The 22,307-nt window shown below is 43.2% G+C and overlaps 1 protein-coding gene across 3 annotated transcripts in view; it reads left to right on the plus strand.

Moving 5' to 3' along the window:
• Nucleotides 1–20,842, plus strand: part of LOC142579536 (MFS-type transporter SLC18B1-like) — a 37,405-nt gene extending 16,563 nt beyond the window's left edge. For all 3 annotated transcript variants that reach the window (XM_075689861.1, XM_075689862.1, XM_075689859.1), the window contains 7 exons: nucleotides 2,498–2,637; nucleotides 3,348–3,449; nucleotides 6,489–6,580; nucleotides 7,288–7,383; nucleotides 7,994–8,068; nucleotides 13,853–13,946; nucleotides 17,155–20,842. In XM_075689861.1, coding sequence (XP_075545976.1) covers nucleotides 2,498–2,637; nucleotides 3,348–3,449; nucleotides 6,489–6,580; nucleotides 7,288–7,383; nucleotides 7,994–8,068; nucleotides 13,853–13,946; nucleotides 17,155–17,340 — 785 coding nt within the window. In that variant the 3' untranslated portion in view covers nucleotides 17,341–20,842. The remainder of the gene's footprint in view (nucleotides 1–2,497; nucleotides 2,638–3,347; nucleotides 3,450–6,488; nucleotides 6,581–7,287; nucleotides 7,384–7,993; nucleotides 8,069–13,852; nucleotides 13,947–17,154) is intronic.
• Nucleotides 20,843–22,307: the final 1,465 nt, after the last annotated feature.

Raw genomic sequence — 22,307 nt, forward strand, 5'->3', positions numbered from 1 at the left:
TCCTTTGCTGTTGTCTGAACTGTTCCATGACTGTTCTACGAACGGACGCCGCCGCGGCCACGAGCATGGGATGCAAGCGCAGTGCGCGCGCTCTTCGGAGACATCCGACTGACTCGGCTATATATATATATATATATATTATTTTTGGTATTTATTTTTTGATTATTTATTTTTTGTACTTTAGTTCTTTTTTTCTCCCTTGCGCCGCCGGTGGGATCCGAACCCATTGCGAGGAGGCGAGGCCACTTGTCAACTTTGATTGATCACCCATCGTTCACCTAGGGTCATCTATCAAGCGCTGTGAGAGCTGTCACCGGCTGTGATCACCGCTTTCCTGCGTCCACCACGCACTGTGCACGGAAACTCATGAGCCACTAAAGGCTTAAGCATTAAAATGGCAGCGATGGTGGTGGCTTTAATTAATGCTGTGCAAAAAGTCAGAAAACTCGGACGGCGAAGGGTTCTCGCGTCCGAAATTTCAGACGTTCTTATACATTGACTCTATGGGGGACGTGGTGGCGCCGCGAAGCCGTCCAAATTATCAGGCGTCCGAAAGTTGGTCGTTGACGGCACACTGGCAACTTATCCAGAGGATTACACCGTGTCAAAGAGGTTTTTACGATTCCTCTCTGTTGCTCGAGCCAGCATGACCGCGACTTTCGCTCCCATTTCAACAAAATTGCTGCTCATTTTCTCTGATAGAAGCACAAATTCCCTGAGTTTTTCCTTAGTATTTCCTGACTATTCAAAATCCCCGAGAATTCCTGGTTTTCTCGGTTGGTAGACACCCTGACAGCGGTATCAAAAGAGCAAGTTGTCCTGGAAAGCTTGGGCTTTCATTGTGAGCCCTGCAACACTCCACTTTCAGTGTGGCATGTCCACACAAGCAGCTGTTTACATGTTTAGCGTCAACAGCTTTGTGAATATAGAAAGAAATGTGGACATATGAATCCCTGCTGTGATGAGTATAATAACCAATAATGAAGCCCATAGTGTGGTGCAGGAGGCGCAGAAATTACGTGCCTAGTGTGAGACTTCAAACGACAGGAAGCTGAGCTAGTTGGTAAGGATTCATTATGCAAGAAAAGGTGAGGCATGCAGACAGGACACAAGAGAAGAGAAGTGGTGTTCGTGTTGTCCACTTCTCTTGTGTCCTCTCCGCACGTCTCACCTTTTCTTGCATAGTGAGACTTCAAGATTACTACACAAGTATTGATATGATGCGTGTGTTTACCAGTGTATAGACAACAAGTATAAGAATGATCTGTTGCATTATCGTGGACAAATGACACATACACAGGATATTGCAAGCACGAATACAAAAATGTTTTGAGGTGAATTACGTGTTCCCCTACACAGAATTGTTTGTCACACTTCAAAGATTTAGTTAGGCACACTGGTATATTCTTAACCTCAGGCTCAGTGTCATTTTGCTATTTTGATATGAATTTTCCTGCTCAGGTTTCATTTGTTCATAATGATACAGCAAAGGCAATTTCTGCCAGCACACATGGCATGCAGGTAGTCAGTTACATATCCTCATATCGTAGTCATTAATGAGGAAAGAATGTTGGTTATTTGTAGTACAAGTAGAGCACAAGTAGTAAGTCATGTTTATATGAAGCTGCAATGGCACATAAAAGTGAAGGTAAGGCAGAAGACAGTGTAAGATAAGAAATGGTTCCACTTGTGGGTACCAAGTGCTTTACTAGTTTAGCCATAGCACACACCACATTATTTTCTCACATATTCTGAACCAAAAGTCCAATAAACTTTAGTCATTGATCACACATCATAAATGAACTCCGTCCCCATGTGTGGCTACACAGCAGTGTACAACCTGTGAGATCACCGATGCAGAATATGTTTCCTACATAAGGGACCCCATTGATTGCAGGCAGTTAGATTTGCGTAAGACTTGTGTGGCCACTTTGTAATTTTCTCCAAAACTAATTCAGCCTTTTCCATAAAATAAATGTCGCAAGGTTCTAAGAGGGGCAATCAAATAGTCTATATAGATCCAATGTTTACCTCTGGTGCCCCTTCAATAAAGAATAAAGAACGGTAAAAAAACACAATATTTCCTACAATGGTGTACTTCACTAGCCAGTCACTGTGGCAGCCAGCTAAGCTGAGTGCAATGCCAACAGATTCAACACAGCAGATCACAGATGAAAATCTTGGATTTCCAGAAAATTGGGCTGGAGAATGCGAGCTCTTAACCTTACTTAACCTGCCCCTTACTTTAATGAAATATAAACAAGGTGCCTTGTCCAATTCACCGAGGATACTGAAGCAACCAGTTTATTCTCCCCGTTCAGAGGATTGTTTCAAGTTTTTATTTGTACCAAGGCTCAAACCCTCTCTTTGTAATGTTTTAATCACCTAAACGTACCACACACAAACAAAAACTTGCCCAGTGTGTCCATAATTATGCTACATAGTGATCTTGCCATGCATAAAGTGAATTTTCTCCCCATCTCTCTTCTGCTTGCAGTGCAAGCTCTAGAAACAAGGAAAGAGTCATACTTCACTCTCCTCAGAATACCACAAGTGATCATCGTCTCAATAATTTTGGTCATCGGGTCTCAATCGCAGGGTTTTGTAGAGCCAACGCTGGAGCCCCATATGCGACGGGTGAGACACTTTCAGAACGCTAACTGCACAAAGCAACTAATGCATGACATTATGGGACCAATAAGCCAGCACTAAAGTCAACATTTATGTGTGTTTTGACTGTTTCTTTAATTTGCATTGCTTGGTAATCAAATGAAGCTACGTAACACCCAACTATCAAAGCATCTGCAGATCACTCAAGTTATTTGAAACCTTTATCTAGCCTGGAAAAGGCAGCCATTATCATGGTAACTTGGACTTTGAAGGGCCCATGTGGCTCCCGTCACCAATACAGCTGTTCTTTGTTCTCCCAGTATACGACTTGTTCTGTGAAGTTCACAGGGTCATGCAGCACAAACCCAATACTCAGCGTGTCATGCTTGTGTTCAAATAAAATTTGAAGAACAACAACAGCAAAAAAAAAAGGAAGGTTAAAAAGAAAGAGAGAGAAATCAGAAATTATTGCAAAAGATGAGCTCTGAAATGCATCACGCTATTTTTTTCTAAATAAGCTATATAAGCACATAAACCAAACTGTAGGTGATAGGAACGGACAAACTTTTAAAGCAGCAACTTTTTGTCTGAGGTACAAGATGCATTGTATGGCCCCCCAAAAAAGCTGATGCACACACAAAAGAAATATTTTCTAGAAATAAGGCGCAACGAAATGCAAGATGCCTATTAACTCGTATCACTTCTTTTAATGTAGTTTTTCTTTCTTTTTTTTTCAGGAATTCGATGTAGACACCAGCATTGTTGGTAGCTTTTTTCTAGTGATGTCAGCTGTTTTCTCCATATGCTCTCCTCTTGTCGGTTTCATCTGTATGAAGACTGTAAGTTGCACTTTTACAACTTTGCCATTTGGTTGTAACCCTGCGTTGATAGTTTAAACCTGTTCTGATAAAAAGTGAAATTTGCTTTATACTAATGTATTTCCTTTCGAATTAGTAGTAAGTAAGTACTCTGTAGTAAGTATTCTATTGTACTTGGATGCAGCAAGGCACAAATGCAGCTGGTCAATTTCTGTGATCATTCATGATGACACAGTAAAGCTGAAAACTGACTCATCAGATATAGTAACTGGCACACCACACGCCATGAAATGTTTTTGTTATACAGCCACACCACTTATAACCAGCCGCTTTACTGTCTGAGTGAACATCAGTGGCCAAGCTTTCCGAGCCAAAAGAAGAAAGCACATGTTTGGCGGTAGTCTGGCGGAAGCAAAAAGCAAGGAAGGCCATAAGTGCCAACTTTTGGTTGATGTGCAAAAGCTTTTATGTTATGTTTAGACTACAGTAAACTCTCAGTTGTACGAACGTCGGTTTATCGAATATTTCAGAATAACAAGCTTTTTAGAAATCCCCGGCAGTTTTCTTATAGATTCTATGCAAAAATGTTTCACTTAAACGAATTTCGGAACAATCAATATTTCAGTTTAACGAACTCGCTCAGGGGACCAAGGCTCATTTTTACGATCAGTTCAACGAAGCCGCTAGTGATAGGGGATCGATTGTGCCCTGCACTGCAGGCGCAACCGATGCCCGCCCTCATCAAACCGCCGCTCCAGCGGCAATGTAATGTCGCTGGCGCTACGGCGCCCCTGGGGCAAAGCAGCAATATGTCACACCAAAAACCACGTGGTGTGTGTTTTTTTCAGACCGGCTAGTCGTGGCATGGTCGTCGTTTCTTTCTTTCCAGTCTCGTTGGTTCCGCGTGTGCACACAAACGACCCACGTGGTGTGTTTTTCATCGGCTCCGTTCAGCCTTCCAGTTTTAAGTAACAACGGCAATTCGCGTGCCCACTTTCAAGATGAGTGCAACAAAACGGAAGCAGTTGTCTCTCTCGGACAAGCTGGAAATCCTTCAGCGCCCGGGCAATGGTCAAAGGCAAGTGGATGTTGCAAAGGACTATGGAATTGCACCGTCGACGTTGTCAACGATTGTGAAACAAAAATCGAAGCTTGAAGGAGAACCTTAGATGAATCCTGCCAGGAAACGACTCTGCACGGGGTACTTCGAAGAAGTGGACGATGCCGTTGCGGTATGGCTTCGCGACCTACGATCTCAAGACATTCCAGTGTCTGGCCTGATGATACAGGGCAAAGCGAAGGAATTTGCTTTTCTTCTGGACGTTCGCAGCTTCGAAGCAAGAAGTGGGTGGCTTACACGATTTCAGGATAGGCATGGGATCGTGTGGAAAACGATTTACGGCGAAAGCAAGGATGACCAAGAGGCAACGAGAACCTGGAGGGATGAAAAACTTCGCGATACTATCATTATCGCATGTTCACCTGATGACGTTTACAACGCGGATGAGACTGGTATGTTTTATCAGACTCTTCCAAACAAGACAATGGCTTTCAAGGACAACAGTTGCAAACGCGGGAAGCAGTCAAAGGTTAGAGTTACTGTGCTCTTGTGCTGCAATGCCAGTGGCACCGACAAGCTCAAGCCACTAGTGATAGGGAAATACGCAAAACCACGATGTTTTAAAGGTCTCCCTTCACTATCATGTACCTATAAGAGCAACCAAAAGGCATGGATGACCAGGAATATATTCAGCGAATGGCTCCTGACCCTGAACGAAGAAATGAGGAAGGCAAAGAGAAACATTCTTCTGATAGTGGACAATTGCTCAGCCCACCTTGTTGATGTCCATTTAAGCAATATGCGTGTCGAATACCTCCCTCCTAACTGCACGGCTGTGCTTCAACCACTCGACCTGGGCATCATTCAAAACTTGAAGGTGGAGTACCGACGGCGGCTGGCTCAGCAGATTTTGATTAATCTGAGGGTTGGCAGCAATGCCCCCATCAACGTCAGGCAGGCGGCCCAGGTGGTGACAGGCTCCTGGTGGCCAGTAACTCCGGCTACCATTAGAAACTGCTGGCAGAAATCTGGCCTTTCCCCCCTGAGCAATGAATGCGAGCCTGAGGAACAGCGCGACGAGATGACAGACTCTGCGATGTGGACAGAGATCTGTCATCAGCTGGAGGTCGATAGCAATAATTCGTTTGAAGACTATGCACAGCGTGACAGTGCACTGATTACCTGTGCCGGACAGACGGATCTGGAGATTGTTTACAATGTTTGTCCTGAAGAAGAAGAAGAGTGCAACGAAGAAGAGGCAACTGCCGAGCCAGTTTCAAGCCCTATAACTCTAGCTGAGGTTGTACGGTACATTGGAAAGTTGAGAGACTTGGTGTCCCAACAGCAAGCTGTGCCAGAAGAAGTGTACAAAAACATTGACTCTTTGGACAGTTTTGTTAATTCCTGTGCTTTAGAAGTACAAGTGCAGAAGAAGATTACAGATTTTTTTTTCTAAGTGAGAAAGGCAGCATAATAACTGTTATAAACCTTGTACTTGTTGATATGTACAAATTCCATTTCACACTATTCTAACACTATGGATGTCATGTCTTATGTTGGTCTAGTGAATATTCAGTTTAGTGAACTTTCAGTTAAGTGAACTATTTCCTTCGGTCCCTTGAAGTTCACTCAAGTGAGAGTTCACTGTAGTATGAGGCACTTTGCTGCAGTGCTTGAGTGCCAGTGGCAAAAGAATACACATACTTCATTTGCTAAGGAGAGAAATCGTAATTGGAGAGTTAACAGCTGCTGCAACTTCTTTATCAAGGTATGCCGTTTCCATTAAATGAACCATTTGGGAAACAAAAACGAAAGGAAAAGGTTATCTATAACCATTAATAAAACATTTTAGAAGCAGCCTTTTCAGCATTCCAAATTTTATTATGTTAGTAAAAGACAAAAAAAATCATTCTATTGCTGCATATTGGTATATCATACTGTGTAGCAAAAGAAATCTAGATATAAAACTTACTTTTTTTTTCTCTGCTTGCTGTGTTCAGGAACAACGGATCCCAATTATGATTGTCGGCTTGATCATAATGGCCGCGGCACAGATCTTCATGGGGCCTGCACCGTTCTTGGGCATCCCAAGGTAAAGCCACAGCATAATCGATCATGGAGAGCTGACCTAGCGTTGTTCCTCAAAGGAGCTATGGGGCTTCTGTGCCTTTCAGTAGTGTACATAGCATGCCATGCCTTTTTTTTTTTTTATAAGCTGCTGGCTCAGTGGGCACTTTTTGTAAAGTTGCTAGTTCAAATGTATTCTACAAGCAGTGATGTCTTGTGTTGGCAAGACATATCAACATGCAATTGCAGTAAAGAGCAGCAGATGCAGAGAGTGTACACCCATGTGCACTCACATGTGTGTCCACCCTGTACATCTACATCTTTCTATTACCATATGCTAGAATGTGTAGACACACAACCTACAAGCCACCAGGACATTCTGTTGCAAATTTTTAGAAGCCGAAGAAGCCATAGACGAGACATAAACATCACCTTGATTGCAAAACAAAAGGGAGTGAATTGGCAAGCAGTTAAAGCAGAAGTTAAAAAGGGCAAGGTAGAATAAGCTATATAATTTTTGAAGACATTTTGGTTCTAGCTGTAATGAGAGATTATAGCATGCACAACCTGGTCACTTTGGTTCTCATCTAAATAAATTCATCAGAAATACTGCCAGAAAATGTTACAGTCAAGAACTTCACAGCATCCATAGGTTGTTAGCCGTGAGTGTAACCTGCAAAACATTTTGGAGGTGACTCCAATGCTGCAATATAGTGTGCATATTTGTTTCAGCAACCTCTGGGCCACCTTGGCCACAGTTTCAATCCTTGGTGCCTCCTTTGCCTTTGCCTATGTGCCCACAATGGAGAGCATGATTCGAGCTGCAACGTAAGTTCAAGATGAGCGCTTGTGTCTCAGTGAAAATGTGGGACCCTTTCTAAAGTGCTGTCTTTTTGTCCCATAGTGAAGACACTAAATTAGCTTTGTAAGGCCAAAATATTAATTCGCCATGCTAACATTCATGACTCTACTATCTGTGAATTACTGCCTTGAAGTGCTGGTATGTTAGCCTATTCACCTGAATGTTTCTCCATTTCTCCAGCAAATTTGCTTATTGTAGTTTTGAAAAGGCACTTCCAGATTAAAACGAAATGCAAATAGGCTGATATGAATAAGAACTCCTTACATGCGTGATTTACTTGAAACTGGGGTGTGGTATTGCTGTGATGTCATCTTCTGGACATGATACGGCCTCAAAACTCATTATGCTCAGTGTTCCACAGATTAGCAAAGTACAAAAGTGGAAAAAGCTGTTTTCAGTCTAATACATTTATTTGTCCTCATTTTCTTTTATGTCAATAGTGCATGCCATCTCTCACCCTTAGTTTCTTTCTTTTTTCAGTGATGAAAACAAATATTTTGTGCATTGTATCCCGAATCCAAATGTCAAACATTCTGCAATCAATTGAAGTCCCATGGCCATCATGTTCTGTTGCAGTTCTGGTGGCATGGAAGAGGACATTGGAACATACGCCCTCGTATCTGGCTGGTGGAATTCCATGTACTCCTTGGGGTATGTTCTGTGCACTTAGGGCCCTTGAATTTTACAACACAGCTCATCTCATACCAGCTATTTGAGCAAATGCTAGAAAACATCAATACAGTGCCCTTCCAATTATCTTTCAACATGACAGCAGATATCGCAGTAACTATGTCATATGGCAGGCTGTAGGTGTCATTCATTTTGTCGCACACATTTACATTAAGGGAAACAAAAATGTCACACTGACAGCCAAGTGCAAAACAGAAGGCACAGATTGTCAAAACTCAGCTGCTAAGTGAACTTGCACTTTAATAAGGTAAGAAAACATTAACATGGTGTCTTAAAACAATCTACAATGAGTCTCTGATTAAGCATACTTAGTTGCTTGATTGTTTGCAACTCTCGACCAAGACTAGCTGGAATTTGCAGTCGCTTCAGCAGCCTTTTGCCCAGGCCACTTACAATCGTCCATACAGTTACCACAATAGCTAGTATTCATGTCATATGTAATGGAAACAAAGGAAGTAAAGGATGGTCGTGCTTGAGACATACTTATTGCCCAAACAGCATATATAGAACCAAATTTAGTTTGGCACCTTTGTTTAAGGGACACTAAAGCGAAACAATAAATCAGTTTAGACTAATGAAGCACTGTTTGAGAACCCTGCAGGCAGTAATCTCAAAAAAATTGTTTGATTATTAGATGAGAAAATGAAGGTCCAGGTATCAGTATTTGAATTTCGCGCCGAAACCCCAGCGCCGGTACGTCAGCGTCACATCAGGGTTTCCAAAGTATGTTTTCGCATTTGGGCCGCATTGACTGAATAAAGGTTCCCAAAACTTGCCATGTTTAATATTTGGCTCCTTTAGAATACAATGTAGTCAATCTGTACTGCTATATATAATTAGTAGGCCTTAGAAGATGCAATCAAAATCCAAGACATCACAGTCCCCAGGTGCAGGAACTTAAGTAGGCATCGCCACTCGTATTTCTTTCTTGCACTTTTTCTGGCTTACCATACGTCTTATCGTTGTAAGAGTGGTGTTTTTGGTGTTGCAGAACGGTAATTTACTGATGCAGAAGAAATCATTTTTCACTTTATGTCTGTTGCAACTTAACGCATTTTCGAAGTGCGCGCACCTTTTATCGCCTCATCTGGCGATCCTTCGGGTTCGGACTATCTCTACTAACACGTGCTCCCTTCTATCTTCCTGCCACTCGGCTACTTATAAATACGCTCTACACCTTTGAATAAACGTTCATTTTGTTCTACTGACTACGCTGAGGCTTCACTGGTCTGGCGTTATTGCGAGCACGCCATGGCTATGCTACAGTGGCGACGAAGATGGACATCGCCCATGCAGTGAAAGTCGACGCTGAACCGGAACCCACGCAGAACCGAGAAACCAAGGTCATCATGGCTCACCAACTTCCCGACTTCGAAGAAGGCAAAGATAAGTGGAAGCCGTACCTTATTAAAGTAGAAGCATACTTCGAAGCGAATGCGATTGAAGACTCAACTAAGAAAAGAGCATTGCTTGTTGCTGCGTTAAATACGCATACGATCCAAGTGCTGGCAGGGAAGGTGGCTCCACGCAAGCCAAATGCATTGACGTATGAAGAAGTCGTCGAAGTTTTGAGTGAGCACTACAGTCCCAAAAGACACGAAATCACCGAAAGCTACAAGTTCTTCAGTCGTTGTCAAGCGGAGGGCGAGCCTGTTAATGAATTCCTGGTAGACATTCGCCGAATAGCTGACAATTGCAATTTTGGCAGTGCTTTGGATCGCATGCTTCGAGATCGCATTGTTTGTGGAATACGGTCAGGTGCCCTGCAGAAGCAGCTACTGGCACAGCGAGAATTAACGCTACAAGACGCTGAAGCGATGGCCCTTGCAGCTGAGGCTGCGGATAGTGATGTAAAAGAGATGATCGGACCGGCAACGACACCCGTGTTAAAAGTACAGGCGTATCGGACAGAAACTCTAGTGGATGAGAGGAGGGCTGCCACACGTCAAGAATGCACAAGGTGCGGTAGTACAAAACATAATGACGTGTGTTGCTCCTGGTCTAACGCTCGCTGTTACCGCTGTGGACGACGTGGTCACCTTGCAAGGAAATGTCGAAGTCGCGGGGCTAGAGAACAAGGCACGGCAAGGACAGCCCAAACTAACACCCTCTTGGGGACGGAAGCCTCAGCCGACAAGGAATCCGAAGCCACCCACATTTGGACTTTGGTATCCCAACGAAAAAGCTGTCTGGAACCGCCGATCCGCCGAACGTTTGATTGGTGCGGTGTGCAGCTGAGCATGGAAGTTGATACCGGGTCGCCCGTTTGTGTCATCCCGCGTGAACTATATTATAAGCACCGTGAGCAATGGCCGAAACTGAAACCGTCCAGTCTCAATTTATCTTGCTACACAGGACGCCTTCCAGTACTTGGGGAGCTTGCGCTCCAGGTTTGTCATAAAGGGGTGACAGTGGAGTGTGCGCTGACAGTCTTGGACTGTGCGGGACCAAGCCTCTGCGGTCGCGATTTAATCCAGCGGCTGAACAGCGCAGGTGCTCCAGTGGTTAGTTTTGTAGAGAACTCGGCGGCAACAAATGACTCGAGCGAATCCAGCGTGAACAGCATATTCAATGACTACAACGACGTGTTCTCCGAGGAACTGGGGCTAATCAAGGGTCCTCCAGCCAGCCTGCACATGAAGGAAGGCGCCGTACCCAAGTTCTGCAAGGCCAGACCCATTCCATACGCGCTACGCGAGCGAGTGTCACTCGAGCTAGACCGTTTAGTTTCTGTGGGCGTGCTGTCGCCGGTGGCACACTCTGAATGGGCAACGCCCATAGTCGTAGTGCTTAAGAAAGACGGCGCAGTAAGAATCTGCGGCGATTTCAAGGCCACAGTAAATCCAGCATGTGCAACTGAGCAATACCCATTGCCAATCATTGAGGATATGTTTGCCCGATTACACGATGGGGACTATTTCAGCACTTTGGATTTACGGGATGCATACAATCAAGTGGCGCTAAACGATAACGCGAAGAAAGTTTGCGTCATTAATACGCCAAAAGGGCTATTTTGCTACAATCGACTTCCTTTCGGTATAGCCTCAGCGCCCGCAATATTCCAAAGGAAAATGGATGAGGTATTGGCTGGCCTTCCAGGAGCACAGGCTTATCTTGACGATGTGCTCATTTCCGAAAAAGCGAGTGACGGCGGCGAAAGGCTGAAAAACGTCTTACAGCGCTTCCGAGAGCGCGGTGTAAAGCTAAGGTTCGATAAATGCAACTTGCGCAGCCCAGCAGTAACTTATCTAGGCCATCGGATCGATCGTGATGGGCTTCATCCGACAGAAAAAAACCTTGACGCTATCATGAAGGCACCGAGCCCCTGTAATGTCAGTGAGCTTCGTTCATTCTTGGGTATGATTACTTTTTACGCGCGGTTTCTGCCGAACATGTCAACCACACTTGGCCCATTGTATCAACTGCTTGAAAAGAACGCACGCTGGCAATGGAAACAGCCGCAAGAGCACGCGTTTGATCTTGTCAAGCAAAGCCTTAAAACAGCCAAGGTTCTAGTTCATTTCGACCCTTCGAAGGAACTTAAACTTGAGTGTGACGCGTCTCCGTACGGTGTGGGAGCTGTCTTGTTTCACACGACCGGTAACGTTCACAGGCCCATTGGGTTCCGCTCGCGAACATTAACGCAGGCGGAGCGCAACTATTCGCAGCTCGAGCGAGAGGCACTGGCACTGGTATTCGGCGTCACGAAATTCCGCGACTACCTTCTAGGTCGGGAATTTACCTTAGTGACTGACCACCAGCCATTGTTGGGCCTGCTGAAATCGGACAAGCAGACGCCCACAATGGCCGCCGCACGGATACAACGTTGGGCACTCCACCTGGGGGCCTACCGCTACCGGCTACAGTATGCACCAGGACGACAGATGCTGAACGCTGACGCCCTCAGCCGACTTCCGCAAAGATCTTCGGAATCTGACGATGACGGTGAGCCGCCCGAATATGTGCTGTCGCTAAACCAGCTGAACAATGGCACCATAACAACGCGTGAGCTGAAAGCATTAACGGCTTTTGACCCTGTCCTGGTCGAGGTCAAACGGTACATATTACATGGGTGGCCCAGAAACGCAAACGGAATGGCCCGGGCCGTACTGCCGTTTTTTGACCGCAAGCTCGAATTATCCGTGGCACATGAACTGGTGTACTGGGGTAATAGGGTCATAATACCGACCGAAGCTAGGGAGCGAGTGCTGCATCTTCTACATGAAACGCACCAGGGTTCACCGGCAATGAAATCTGTCGCTCGTTCTTTGTTCTGGTGGCCAGGCCTCGACAAAAATATTGAAGACGTGTCTGCACAATGCCAGTACTGTGTGCAAAATCTGCCGATGCCAACTGCAGCTCCCGTCGTTAACTGGCCTGAAACAGGCGAAAGGTGGTCCCGTATTCACATTGACTACGCGGGTCCGATCTGCGGAAAAATGATACTCGTAGTAGTCGACGCACACACCAAATGGCTCGAAGCAATACCTTTGTCACATGCCTCAACGCAGACTACCATTGACTGTCTGCGTGGCATTTTCAGCAGGTTTGGAATACCGCGCACGATCGTTTCTGACAACGGGACCCCATTTGCCAGTCAAGACTTCGCGTTGTTCGTGGCAAACAACAACATTGTGCACCTTCGATGCGCTCCATACCATTCCCAGTCTAATGGTGCGGCGGAAAGGGCAGTGCGAACGATAAAAGATGGTCTTCGAAAAATGACGAAAGGAAAACTGGAAGAGAACCTAGTACGGTTGCTATTTAACTACCGGAGGACTCCGCGAAAATCGGGTAAATCCCTAGCAGAGCTCCTTTTGGGCTATCAAATACGCTCACGCTTGGACACATGCTTTCCTCCAGCACTTGCAGGGCCAAAAGAGGACCAAGATGACTGGCTGCCGCTACCTGCAAGTGAAGTGTATACCCGCAATTATGGTGTGGGGAGCAAGTGGACGCCCGGTCATGTGAAGGCGACGTCGGGAGCGAGAATGGTGACCGTGGAAACATCAGACGGAGTCATCCAGCGGCACGTGGACCAGGTCCGCCCTCGACAGGAAGTACCAGGCGTCAAACCGACAGTAACTACAACCACCACACATCGCAGTGAGCCGGACCAAGCAACACAACTACAGCATCCAGAAACGGTGAATCCGGATGAAGGCATAACCGCTCGGCGCATTCCAAATGGCACCCGTTCTCCAGACTTTGCGGCACCAGATATTCCAGTGGCCCCGTTGCATACAGGTGTCGCCCAACAAACTCTGAGACGCTCAACGAGAGAACGCAAGCCAGTGCAACGCTTTCATTTCTGAGGAGGAAGGAATGTTGCAACTTAACGCATTTTCGAAGTGCGCGCACCTTTTATCGCCTCATCTGGCGATCCTTCGGGTTCGGACTATCTCTACTAACACGTGCTCCCTTCTATCTTCCTGCCACTCGGCTACTTATAAATACGCTCTACACCTTTGAATAAACGTTCATTTTGTTCTACTGACTACGCTGAGGCTTCACTGGTCTGGCGTTATTGCGAGCACGCCATGGCTATGCTACAATGTCCCTTTAACATTGCAAGTAATACTCTAAGAGAAAAATCTGCGTGTGGTTGGCTGATTTTTGAGTCTAGGAACAGGAAGGCAGACATGTACCAGTGTTCAATTAGGCATGCAAGAAGAAGGCGTAATTTCCCAACTTACAAGTACATTTGAGGTTCTGATCACATCTGCTTGGTGTTCATCATTGCAGCGAAGTTATTGGGCCATCAATTGGAGGTGTCCTGTTGGACTTGATTGGCTTTCCTTGGGCGAGCACACTTGTAGCAGGAGGATCTCTGCTGACTGTAAGTTTACTTGTGCTTCTGGAAGATTGCATCTGCTAAATGACATCTGCTGTTTTCGTTGGGATGTTTCTGGTTTTCACAAGCTGCAATCGTGAGGTCATTACTCAAGTGGCAACCTGTCCTGCACTATTACATTGACACTTATGTTTCAAAACTAGCCTAATATTAAGAAGAGACAGAGCAATGTATTTTGGGGATAGAAAGTTGGGCGAGTTGGTACGGTAACATATTCTTGGTTTGTAGTGCAAAATGACACACACACAGACAAGAAGAAGACAGGACAAACGCTCGTCCCGTCTTCTAGTCTGTGTGTGTGTCGCACTTTGTGCTACAAAGCAAGAGTATTTCAGGGACAAGACAAAGTGCATCTGCCTCATCCCGTCTCATCTTTTGTGCTACTCCTACAGCTTGCTGTCATTCCACATTACAAATTTGCTATTGCTCTTGAAGCTTCAAGCACATGCAGTATATGTTGTACACAAAACATTGTCGAAGCATACATCTAGAGGTCAAGCAAGTCTGTGACATAACGTAGGTGGTACACGCATGCTAGTCGGCCTGCAAGCTAGACTGACAGTAAAGTTAATGTGGTGCAGATGTACCATCAGTTGTGAGTGAAAAATAAATTGCTCTGTTAAGGAGTTTTTAACATGCACCTAAAGCTTGGTACATATGCACAGGGTGTCAAACTGAAACTTTTTCGGGTTCAGTTCAGGTTCAGTTCAGTTTCAGGCTCATACTTTTCGGTTTGGTTCAGGTTCAGCTCCAGGTGAAAAATTATGATGGTTAGGACCAGTTTCAAGCTTTGTAAACCGGTTCATTCGTGTACAAAAATGAGTTTGAAGAAAAAAATACATTCACGTGCCTCATTTTCTGCAAAAATGCACAGTCATTGGGAGAGACAAGTTTGCTTGGGCTAAAACTACTGTGAACCATTTTCTTTTGCATGGGCATCAACTTTAAAAAACATTAATCACAAAAATGAGGTGCCATGCTTTGTTTTATATAGGCATGTCAGATTTGTAGGTTCGTAGGGCTTCAGGGCGCCCTGTGAGGCCATCAAATGCATCTTTCTAATGCGATTTTCACGACGTGTGGAGGAGCCCTTGTAAACAAACCCTACACCAAAAAGCTAAACTCCGTTTATTGTGAGGTTTGAGCAGGTCACTTTAAAATAGGATATAATTAGTGATTTCTTCTGTATATGAGGTACCATGGTGTAGTTTCAGGATCAGCAGCTATATAATAGGGAAAAATAAGCAAATCACAAACATTTTGTGCCAGTACTCCACTAAAGCTGGTCACACTTGTTCACATTTTCCTGCAAGAAATGAATATATCTCATCTAATGTTTAACTGACCATGCATTATGCATTTATTTTTGTAAAAATGAAAGAAGGCACCTGATTAGAAAAGAACATATAATGTCATTTCGCAAAAGTGAGCAATCACAACCAATCAAACTTTATAAATACTTCCTGAATCAATAAATTTAATAGCTAGGATATTTATAGGAGTCAAATAAGTAACCTAGTGAAAACACCCAACAAAAGTGTAATATTTTAACTGAAGAAAAAAAAGAATTGTATAACAAATCATTTCATGTTCTCGATGCTGACAAATTAGAAAAGGTAATAAAACAGCAAACTTGTGCGACTTTGTGGAATTGCATCCTTATTTCCAGCAAACCTGTTTTTTGTTGTTGTTTTGTTTTTTGGGCAGTTGCATTAACAATTTCAGCTGACCATGTAATTCAAGCACACACTTTAAGATGTTGCTGCCATATGACCGTATTTCACTGAAACGTTGCCCCCTACTTTCTCTGAATATGGAATTGCTGCCATTTGGTTCTCCCAAAGCGGCTTTTGTATAACACTTCTAAAGAGGCATAAGAAAGAAGGATATCAATTTTCATTTAGCCCCTAATGTGCCCCTCCCTCCATTTTCTCTAAATACAACTTGGTGCATGATGTAGCTCTTTCAGGACATTGAAAAAATGCACATAACATTTCCAAGCTCTTCTTTAGTCGAACTAACAGCTTCACTGTAGTATAAAAAGCAGATATGTAGTGCAGACAGTGAGCAGAACTCAGTACACTGTGTGATATTTTTTAGTAAAGCTGACTGCTGGCCTAGTTGGTATATGTTCATAGCTGGAAGCTGAGCCTGAAAAAAAGACAGGACAAGAGAGACAACTGGACAGGTGCTTATTAGGCTGAACACCTGTCCAGTTGTTGCTCTTGTCCAGCCTTGTTTTCGTGCTCAGTTTTTGGCTACCACATCTTTAGGGACATAAGTAGATGATCTTGGACGAATACAACTTTTATAGCATTTCATTACGATGCATGTTCCATCCCGACTTTCTTCAGAAACAAAAGGCAATGCCATCTAAATGCTAAGGGAGAGCTCACAATTACATAGATTCCCGAATTTAGGCAAGCACTGCTAAACAAAGTTCTCTCTCCCTCTTACTTCATTAAGTTGTCACCGTCTGCACATTGCTGTGCAAAATTTCCACGATGCCACAATTGTGCTGTAGAAGTAACGACAGTCACTGAAGGTGCAGTACAAACTGCAACACATGTACTGGACTGCACAGCTAGTTCAGTACTGTTCTGAACACAGCTGATGACCTGAGCACAAGCAGTGTTGTCCACGATGATGCAGCATCAGCAACAGTCTGTCTAGACAATGCACGCCGACCACACATACTGTTCAGCGAGCCAGTGAGACTATTGTGGCGAGCTCCATGACATTTCCCAAGGCAACACACAACGCACTGCACCAAATTGACGTAAAGAGCGACGTCTGCTGACCTTGGGCTGGGTCTGTGTTCAAGCCAGCTCGGAATGGTTCCTGCAAGAAGTTTAGGTTTGATTCCAAGATGGCAGAAAGAACACCGGTTCAGTTCAGTTCGGTTCGACATCCTTCATATGCATTCTGCCTTGATCAGAATGAGGTTGCCCTCGCCGAGAATCAAGACCACATGAGCACAACGCCATAGTCACCGAGTTGACGGGTATAGAAACATAATTGGAAGTTAGACTATCAGATAGAGTCGTATGGAGCTCATCCCATGTAGAATAAGTAGTATTGTTGGAGTAGGACTGGGATATGTGTACGGTTATGAAAGGGCTTTGTCAAACTGCAGTGTAGTAGTGCTGGCGGCATTGAAGACCCTCTTACAGACTGAATTGTTCCGTTACAGGCCTTCATAGCAACCCTTTACTGGTGTTGCGCATCTCGTAGTGAACCAGAGTCATTTTGGTATGACGGCCAAGCTTCATCACACGGCAGTTCTGAAGACAGTAGCAGTGTTGTTTCTGAACCACTCGGAGAGACAACAGCGCTTCTTGGGAAAAAGAAGAAAGATTTGCAGTACAATTCTCTTTAGCCTATTCCAAGGCACAAGTCAGCTGCAACAGCATAAAGAACAACGAAGCTGAGTGACTGCTTGTCACAAAAGGTTAATTCCTATATACAGAATGTACTGTTGATAAGGGAGCTATGTATAGATGGTTTTTCCAGTTACAGTGCTGCCTGGTTTGCACTGGAAACCTAGCATAGAAGTTGCATTTCATTGTGCATTTTGTTTAACACCATTTTTGAATGCAGTACCTGTTTGTTTACTTCTGAATAAGTGAGACAAGGACATTCGTGGCGATGCTGGAGCGAAAAAGCAGTTCTTTCTGCAGAAGCAATGGTGATGTTTTCCATCTTAGAAAGGCAACCCACCTGCCACAGAGAAAAAACAATGAGGAGTTGCTTTACCCTGTTGCTGAATGGTGGCATCGGTTTAAATTCCGAGCAACAGATCTACATTTTTTATGGCAGCATCACATAAAATGTGTAATTTCTATATACCCTAGACCAAAATGGCAAGTACAGCATCAAAATGTGTTATGAAACAAAATGCACAATTGTATGCCACCTCTGCGTAAAGTTTAAGCACAAATAAGGCGGTTGTTTAGTCAGTAAATTCATTGATCATGGCTCCTTTATCAATACATTAAGCAGCTTACTTAAGGAAAGAAAGAAAGGAAAAGACACTATTGCAGGAAGGCAAACCTGCATGAACAGTTTGGCTTGTATTTAAAAAGAAAGTTCATAGGCAACCTGCAAATGATACAAACAAGCAGACAATGTGAGCCTAAGTGGATAAGTATACTTGTACATGTATCAGTATACTAGTGACAAGATTTCCAGTGTCTTTGGCATTACTTGCAGTTCTGCCACGTCAAGTTTTCTAAAGCAATGCATCTTTTTTTTAAATGTGATAGTGTGAAACCAAACGTGCAGTGTGTATCAAAATATTGTGTCACTGCTGTCTGCCATTTTTCGTTTGGCGAAAGTTTCAATTTTGGGATTTTAGATAATATTGTTGTAGTGTTGTCTCAGTATAAGCATGTATTGCATGTTTTGCCAAGAAATTTTAGGAATTTAAGGTAATAAAGTGGATAGTTAGAAGCTTATTTTATGATATGTGAACAAAAAGATATACATCAACAAGAAACTTTCTATGCAGCTGCTGTGGAATCCTGTTGTGCTTTTGTTGTTGGGAATGTATGTTTTACTGTAATCGTGTGTATATTGCACAAGATATGTATTTACAGACACTTTCACATCAATATTTGCTGGACAAGAGCCCAAAAGTAAGGCAATGGCTACAATGGAGGTGCTTAGTATCAACTCCTGTTTTCTGTACGATTGCACTGTTAAAGCTTTAAGATTTAAATAATTGCAATGTTAAGGTTTCTACTAACATAGAATTTTCAAATGTTTAACTGTGTACTGTGTCAACTTGGCTAAGGTTACATTTAGATGGCTGCATGCAAATATGCTGTGTGAAGCCTTGAATGAAATGAATGAAAGCACCTAGGTTCTTCAGTTTTCCACAGCTGATATTTTGGGAGGGAGGTCCACAAATAGAACAAATGCCGAGCCTTTGCTCAGGTAGCAATATGTCTTCATACGTTTTATAGAGAACTAGATTGTGATGTGGTCATGTGTATTGGTTAAATGTAACCAGACATTAAAAAAAAGGAAAAAGTTCGTAGGTCAATGAGACCAAGGGCATATTGTTTGCGTTTGTATTGAGCAAATCAGAAAATATTTTGTGTGCTTATTTAGTTACTTTGATAAGGTGAACTACATATTTTAAATCGTTATAAAGGGAACTATCTGTATTTGAAAAAGCTGTAGAGTGTTCAGAATCACCGAATGCAGTTATTCTAGTCAAGTTACCCTTTGTGTTGTTTCTTGCAGTCTCTGATGAAAGCTTATGAAATTGTTGGTAACTCTTCCCAGGCTGTTACGGGTAGTGGACTAGTGGAGCTTGCAAATTGCAACAGTCACTGGTATTAATGGTTGTTGAAAATGCACATGTGACAGGAGTATGGCCTTTCTGAAGTATCACACAGAATAAGAATAACCTCTCTGGGCCTTTTTTCATAAGATCTGCTTTCGTAACCCACAGTCGAATTTGTGGGCAACTTCACTACTTTGTACATCTCTTTTTGCATAATATATGATATATTCAAGAACCAAGCTTGCTACACCAACACATGCACTCCACTTTCTTCCTACATGAGGCAGCTTCAGACTAGAACTACCTGTCTGCTTTCATCATCAGCAATCATGACCATACTTAATTCAAAACAGCCATTTTTAACACTGTGTAAGTGAACACAATGCATCTCTGTAGAGTTGAATATGCTCCAATAGTATTTAAATAAATAAAACGAATACAAGCATAAGGACGTCACTGTGCACTTATGCACCAAAATGGTAGCCAATGTCTCTATCTGTTTATGAAGCCCTCCTACCTGTCACAAGGAAATAGTATGCCTCGGCAGCCAAAGTAAGTAGTCGCAGAGCTTCGTCGGCAACAGTGACATGTAGTTGGAAAGCAACCACAGCCTTAACTGATAAGCCGTAAATGAGCAATAAAAGCCAGGCAAAACACTCTTGTCCACTTCTTTTGCATGCTTAGGCTGTTCTTTGAAAAACTGAGAACACTAACTCAAGCATGCAAGTACCGACTGATGGTCTAGTAAGCTCATGATTACATGGAAGAGAGTGCTACTGGATGAGATGATGAGCACACAGGTATAGTGCCATGTAGACGTGCTCTTGTTTCAGCCCATCTATAACTAATTTTATTTTTCAGTCAACCAAGCGATACAGTAACACTCTTATTGCATTCGTTCTTTTTCTTTTTTTTTAGCCTAGAAAAGGTCGCTTATAATGCAACCTCATGAAGGAAGAAAAATTTAAAACCAAGTGCCTACAAAAGCTACTCCGGGTTTCTCAAAACCACAACTAGCATTACACCTCTTGTGATGTCTAACCACAAAGTATCAAATCTTTACAAACTCCCGAGTGAAGCGTTGTGACATTTTACACAACCTTAAATCAACCTTGAACAAAATCTATGATGTCATTTCATTAACTGCATGCACTAGCTCTGTATTATTGCAGAGCAGTCAGTGTATGGGCAGATGCAAACTTTCATTTCACGACCATTTGCTGGCATCTCTAAAGCTATTGTGCAGAGCATGTGTTCATGCAAATGCCTCTTTTGTCAATTTTCAGAGTGACATTGATGTATATCGCGAGTGCATCCATCACCAAGTAGTCCTCCGATTACACCTTACTAAAAAAATTCTAATTTGCAGGGATTCTCATGTACACCCGTGAGCAAGGCTACACTAATTGGGGACTACTCTGTGATAAAGCATTTTCTTCGCTGCCTATGCATGCGACTTCAGATCGAGTACTACTTGCACAGTTTGCACAGTTTGCACTACTTGCACAACTTACTATTACAGTTTCCAGTACACCAGTCAATTTAAGTTTGTGCATTCAGTTGGGAATAAATAGTTTTTTTTTTTTTTTTCTGCCTTGCCGTCGGTCTGCATACTTTTGTTCAGACACACTTTGCAACACCCTGCCAAGAGTTGCTCGTAATGTACACGTGGGTGCCGCAGGCATTATAAATGTGTGCCGATTACAAATGCATTACCTATGCATGCCGTTGAAGTGTGTTTGTACGCAATAGCCATGATTCTCACAATATTTCCAGAAACTTCAACACAAGATAGCAGCATATGCCTGCTTCTGAGCTAGCAACCGCAGATTATACACATTAACGTTCCAATCGAAGTAATAAAAGAAATGCTAGATTAACTTCATCATGGCTGCGGTGGGAATTTTGACAGTGAAGTAATATTCTTCATTAATGAAAGCTCTTTGCAGTACCATAGCTTTAAACTGCAGCCTATGGTCTTCAGTGCCTCAGTTTTACTCAAACTAATTAGAGTTGGAGCTTTGCAAGGCAATTTAATCCTGCTCCGTACCTCTTCAGCTAGACTTATTGAATAAATTTGACATTCTTGAGGCACGCCAGCACCAGAGGGAAGCCAGAGGGTTCCAACTATGGATTATACTTTTCACTACCTTTGGCTATTCAATGTTAGCATATGTCTAGACACACTATATTCCACTTCATACATGACAGGCAACGCTGCTCAAGCTACACAAATAGTACGGTCATGGAAGTCTCATGCCATCTGTCCCACAGTACAGTTTTTTTTAACAGCAACACTTCGTGTGGAATTACTACTTTAATATATAACAATTAAGTCGCAGAATTAAAATTATGTCAAATCACATATTTTTGCACCTTTGCTCTACCGGTATGCAACATACTACTTTTTGGTCATGTGGGCACACGGTGCGCTGTGGCCGCTCATTGCAGAAATTCATTGCGTTGCTCACTCAGTAGTAAATAGGTTCAGATGACATAAAAGCACAGGACTTAACGCTACGCTGATGTACATAATGCATACCCATATGTTTCTTTCATATGTAATGTGCTGTTTTTTTGGTCAGGAATGTGAGCAGTGTGAGATCTCTTAAAAGCCTTTGCCCTGTTGCCTGGTATGTATCAAAGTATACAGCTTTTCTGTGCCTTTTCCACTGCCAGAATGCAGACTCCACATAGCTCATATCCAAATTTTATGACCGTATGCAGAGCACCAGACTACTACAGCTGCTGTACTAGTGCAACAATTGCCTGCATGTCTGGAAAGTCACTGCTGCAGAATATCACTGATACACAAACGGTATCAACAGTTTCATGGATCGAACCTACGAACAGTGATACTGCGTGCTTTCTCAAATAACATGGCATTCCCAAGTGTGTTCCGTTGTGAATGTGTCAGTGAGGTTATAATATATTAAAAGACAAGCACAATGGTTTCAAGTTGGTTTCCAAACAATGAGACATCTATTGCTGGGTTAATTTATTATACCCACGTGTGAGAATATAAAGTGCAAGCAAACTGCTTGACAAAGCTG

The sequence above is a fragment of the Dermacentor variabilis genome, chromosome 4 (genome assembly GCF_050947875.1).
Source record: "Dermacentor variabilis isolate Ectoservices chromosome 4, ASM5094787v1, whole genome shotgun sequence".
In the NCBI taxonomy this organism is placed as follows: Eukaryota; Metazoa; Arthropoda; class Arachnida; order Ixodida; family Ixodidae; genus Dermacentor; species Dermacentor variabilis.